General features: G+C 40.3%; 1 protein-coding gene across 1 annotated transcript; it reads right to left on the reverse strand.

Moving 5' to 3' along the window:
• Nucleotides 1-2,582: 2,582 nt before the first annotated feature.
• On the reverse strand, nucleotides 2,583-4,632 carry LOC310672900 (vomeronasal type-2 receptor 26-like; the record flags this gene model as incomplete). Its single annotated transcript, XM_083430553.1, has 3 exons — nucleotides 2,583-3,481; nucleotides 4,065-4,191; nucleotides 4,615-4,632. 3 exons carry the CDS (start codon nucleotides 4,630-4,632, stop codon nucleotides 2,583-2,585), a joined length of 1,044 nt encoding a protein of 347 aa, XP_083286679.1.
• Between the last annotated feature and the right edge of the window lie 1,138 nt (nucleotides 4,633-5,770).

The raw sequence follows: 5,770 nt of genomic DNA on the forward strand, positions 1-5,770 counted from the left end.
CAACTCAAAGTGTCGGTGCTGACCTTTAAAGCCCTAAATGGCCTCGGTCCTGTATACCTGAAGAAGCATCTCCACCTCCATTGTTCTGCCCGGACACTGAAGTCCAGCTCCGAGGGCCTTCTGGTGGTTCCCTCCCTGCAAGAAGTGAGGTCACAGGAAACGAGGCAGAGGGCCTTCTCGGTAGTGGCGCCCACCCTGTGGAACGCCTTTCCATCAGATGTCAAGGAAGTAAAAAACTATCTGACTTTTAGAAGATATCTGAAAGCAGCCCTGCTTAGGGAAGTTTTTAATGTTTGATGGTTTATTGTGCTTTTAATTCTGTTTGGAGTTCCCAGAGTGGGTCCGGTCAGTTGGGTGAGGTAATAATAATAATAATAATAATAATACTTTATACCCCACAAGGTAATTTTTTAATTGTGGACCGTCTCGCCAGAGTGGTGCATGCTCTGGTTATCTCCAGCTTGGACTACTGCAATGCGCTCTATGTGGGGCTACATTTCAAGGTGACCCAGAAACTTCAACTAATCCAGAATGCGGCAGCTAGACTGGTGACTGGGAGTGGACTTGGGTGCACAAAGTCATCATTTTCTCTCACTTTAATCCTCTGTGTGTTAATGGTCCAAAGAAATGGCCTCATGTTACACCTCTTCTTTGCAAAATTGAATAACATGATATATATATTGTATATTTAATCTGCAATTGCAAGTACATTAGGGACTCAGATATACAGCAGCAAATAAAATGTTTTAAATGCAATATACAATGTGACACTAGATGGTGATGGTGAACCTTATGGAAAATTCAATGTATTTTTAAGAACGCTTTTTAAAAAGCATTTTCAGATTGGTTTTTATATGTGTGTAGGTTCCACCTAGGTTAAAACTTTTTTAAAATTTTGGTTGTTTATATTTATCTGTATTTGTTTAAAGCAAAATACAAATCATTTATTTTGCTTTAAACAAAAACAGGAAAATATAAACAACCAAAATTACAAAAAAATTAATATCCTTAATAATAATAATAATAATAATAATGGAAAAGGCTAAAAAACTACTAAAAATATCAAAGTATGTGGCCATTATGGGAAAGAAAAAGGGAAGAAGAAGGAGAAAGAAGAAAGAAGAAGAAAAAAGGGGGAGAGGTGGGAAAAGGGAGGAATGAGGCAAAACACAAGAAGGCTCGTCTATTGTACGCTTCCGTCAAGGTCACAACAGGTCATTATTCTTATCAATTCTCTCTACCTGCATCCCAAAGGAATGCCTCATCCTGGTATCAGGGAACATGATGCGGTAGCATTCTAAACATAACCAGGTCTTTATTGATGAACGCTTATCTCCTAGATAATTATTTAAACATTCCCATTCTTCCTTCACCATCTTTTTAGGTTTATCTCTTATTGCATCTGTCAGCTTTGTGAGCTCCAAGTACTTGCACAATTTGACTATCCATTCATCTTTAGTGGGTGTATTTTTAGCTTTCCAGTGTTTTGCCTCTATAACCCTTTCTACTGATGTTGCATAAGTAAATAACCTGGTCTTGTTTTGGGGAATATTATCTGAAACAATTCCTAGTAAAAATTCTTCCGGTTTCTTGCTAAATTTAATTTTTATCAGTTTCTTTATCTCTTCAAAAATCATATTACAAAATCTTTGTATTTCTAGGCAGAACACCACATATGGTAGTATTCCTATCTGTTCCTTACATCTCCATCACTTGTTATTATTTTATGATTTATTTATTTTTGCTAGTTTTACAGGGGTCAAGTACCATCTATAGTACATTTTCATAAGATTTTTCCTTATAAGGAAGCAAGCCGTGAATTTTACATTTTTAGTCCATAATTCATTCCAAATATTGGGTTTGATAGTATGTCCCAGGTCCCTCCCAATTTAACTGTAATTTCTTTGATATCCTCCTCCTTTCTTTGCCAATTCAAAAATAGTTTGTACATTTTTGAAAGTGTCTTTTGATTATTATATAATATATCCTTCTCCAGGTTAAAACTTAATGTTCTTTAAACTTTAAACAGAGAGTGTCCTACGTAGTTCTTATAGTTTTTATAGGAGGGAAAAAGAAAACTAATTTAGGTGTAAAATTTTCCAGAATATTTGAGGACATGACTTGTGCGCCTATTGTCCATCAATTGCTATATAAATGTTTTTCACCCTGTACCATTCAAACAATATGCAATGGCAACAATAGCAAGTTGGTTCTCTTGATAAACATATCAGGAAATAACCAATATACCAATGGGATATATTCTTTTTGGAAAAAACAAAGCGTAAGTAATTCGCAATACTAAGAAATTTTTATTTTCTTAAAGTATAGCATTCATTATTATTGAATTGTTATAAGGATTTCCTATTAGTCCTCAGAAAAGGATTCATAAATAAGGTTTAACAAGTGAAAAATGATCAGTTGTAAGGATGGCATATATTTTAAATTATAATTTTGTGTTCTAATTGCCAAAACAATAGCTTTTAAAGAACTACATCCCAAAGTCATGTATCCCGGCTTTATTGCTACCATGCTAGCTATCAATTGCAAAAACCAAAAAGATAGTTAAGGAATCAGGTGCCATGTTAAGTCTTTGTAGTCAGGTGCTCCTTTGTATTCAGACTAGGCCTAAGTACAATAATGTAGCACTTGGGAAGGAAGATGCAGCCCAGAAGCCCAGCACTGGAGGCCAACATAGAGAAGATCTGCACAGCCACCATGTATTTCCCCTTGGTGCTCAGGTAGGTGGGCACAAAGGACACCCAAACACTGCAGAAGACCAGCATGCTGAAGGTGATCAGCTTGGCTTCATTGAAGGCCCCAGGCAGCTTCCTGGCCAGGAAAGCCACCGTGAAGCAGATGGCAGCCAGGAAGCCCATGTAGCCAAGGACAGTGTAAAACATGGCAGCAGATCCTTCATTGCATTGCAGGATGACCTCTCCAGCCTGGGAGTGCATGTCAGAGTCTGGGAATGGAGGAGAGGTACCCAGCCAGATGACACAGATGAGGATTTGGATACTGGAACAGGAGATGACAATGGAATTAGCCAGACTCTTACCCAGCCATCTCCTCACCCTGTTTCCTGGCTTAGTGGCCAGGAAGGCCAGCACAACGGTTATAGTTTTTGCCAACAAAGAAGAGACAGCAACTGAGAAGATGATGCCAAAGGCTGTCTGCCTGAGAAGGCAGGTCACTTTCCTTGGCCGGCCTATAAACAGAAAGGAGGACAAAAAGGAGAGGAGGAGGGAGACAAGGAGGATGTAGGAAAGGTCCCTGTTGTTGGCTTTGACTATGGGAGTGTCAAGATATTTAATGAATATTCCTAAAACAAGGCCTGTGATTAAGGACAAAAACAGGGCAGTGGAAGCCAAGAGGGTCCCCAGATATTCATCATAGGACAGGAAGATGATAATCTTGGGGATGCATTGATCTCTGTCCTTGTTAGGGTGTTGATCTTCTGGACATTTGGTGCAGTGGTCTGCATCTGGAAAAAGAAGAGCATCTGCATGAACATTTTACTGCAGACTAGCAAAAAAAAGCAAGTCAATTTTGAATCCAGCCAACTTCCACAAATGGAAACAGTGATGGGACTTGCTATTTCTGCTAATCAACACAAAGTTCGTCCTTTCCATGCAGTTCCCTATTGCAGATAACACCTCATTCACCTCCCAAGGAAGAGCTTGGAATGTTCTAGAAGCTCCAAGTTGTTAATTGCAGCTACATCTGATCTCACCCCAACACCAGGTGTTGTCCGTTGGGTGTAATTTACAGAAAAAAGTACCTTGGAGGAGCATGGACTGGAATTCTGGTCTTCCCAGTACAAACCAAACATCCTAGTTACTTTGCCACACTGACTGGTTCAAGGGAGCCTACCAGATGCAGCAACACGGCCTAATTCTTACATACTCAAGGCTGTCTCAGTGGTACCTGGAAAGCTTTATTAAGACTGAGTAAATCACTGTTGAAACTTTATTAAATTCAAAATAAGATTGTTCCGGAATATTCATCAACAAGGAAGGACATATTTTATTGATCTTTTTGCTACACATTCCTCTGAAGTCTCCTACCTTCCTGAGTGGAGATCATCCCTTCCGCACATGGAGCACAAGCATGGCAGCAAATTGGTTCCCCTTCCTGAACCTTTTTGGCATTTCCAGGGTGACAGCTCTTGGTACACCTGGACTGAGGAAGGGTCTGACCAAAAAGAGAGAACAGAGTCAATGAAAGACTGTTAGCAAGTAACTTCTGGGCCAGTGTACAGTCTCAGTGTGTGTGGAATAGACACGGCTTTGTTGTGGATGCTTTTTTTGATCCATGGCACAAAACAGAGGGTCATAGTCCTTGGGACACAATTGGGGCAGAAAGAGATAATCAAGAAGAAAGAATTACATGGAAACTGTATTGCCCTTGGATTTAGGAGTCAGAGCCGTCTGCCATTATTACAAAGGTCTAGTAAACACAGTACAAATCTGCAATCATGGAAACTGTTTACAAATATCAAAATCCATAGAAACAAACAACCTGAAACAGAAATGTATTTGGAGCAGCTCTGTTGTGCTCAATTCTGAAGTCTGGCGTGCTTCCTGACGACTGCAAAAGCCCCAGTCATATTCTAACCTGCTTTTCCATTTTCATGTTTCTTATTTTGGCTTTCCTCCATTCATCTCCTCTGCTGTAATAGTTTTAGCCCATTACTTGGATAGGTATAAGTTATATTATTGTTTCTCCCAACAGAGTATCAGAGCTCAACATATCTCTAAAAGGGAATACAATGCAATGAATGGGTTTTCCAAACCTGGTTGAACAGTCTGGACCACACAAGAGCCTCTTGACCAATGGTGAATTTTGGGCCTGAGAATCCCTGTCTGCTTATGCTCCCAAATTTCACGGCACCAAAGGATTTGTTGGGAAATGGCACCCAGTTCACAACGTCAGATTCGACTGTCAACTGCCCATTCTCATCCAAATAGATTCCTTCCATGGAAGTATTGTAAAACTGGGAGCTTCCCAGGAAAGGGTGAAGCTAGAACAGGAAAGAAAGCATGCACATGTAGAAAAGAATAAAATTATCTAGATAACATAGCCTAATTGGTGGAGATCTTTGTACAGACTGACACTGTGTGTGTGTTTGGACAATGGATCTGTGGCCCATTGTTTCTGCTTCAGCCTTTTGGGACAGACTAAAGCCATGAGATACATAAGCTTTATTCCGGACGCTTGGAAGAATTCTGCAAGTATTAGTTTCCTTGGCTAGTAATAGCATGAAGCCTTGCTAAAGAATCAGATGGTAGAATGGAGGCAGATTGTCTTCCCAGCAGCAAATTTAAGATGTGGGTAACAGTAGAGTACATTGGTACCTCGGGTTACAGACGCTTCAGGTTACAGACTCCGCTAACCCAGAAATAGTACCTCGGGTTAAGAACTTTCTTCAGGATGCGAACAGAAATCGCGTGGTGGTAGCATAGCAGCAGCGGGAGGCCCCATTAGCTAAAGTGGTACGTCAGGTTAAGGGCAGGTTCAGGTTAAGAACGGACCTCCAGAACGAATTAAGTTATTAACCAGAAGTACCACTGTAAATGGAGGCAAACTAAAGTCAAGTCTGAATGGAATTCACAGCACCGATGCCTGTTTAGCCTTTGAGGAAAACAGGAATACCTGCCAAGACTGTATCCTTTGATATTTCAGCCTCTTTTTACCCTTCGCCACCATCTGATTGGATTTGGAGGAAAGGGCAGCCCTTAAGGCCCCTGCCAGAGCAAGGACAAGGTTGTAA

This window comes from Podarcis tiliguerta, assembly GCF_965153285.1.
Source record: "Podarcis tiliguerta genome assembly, chromosome: 2".
Taxonomy (NCBI): Eukaryota; Metazoa; Chordata; class Lepidosauria; order Squamata; family Lacertidae; genus Podarcis; species Podarcis tiliguerta.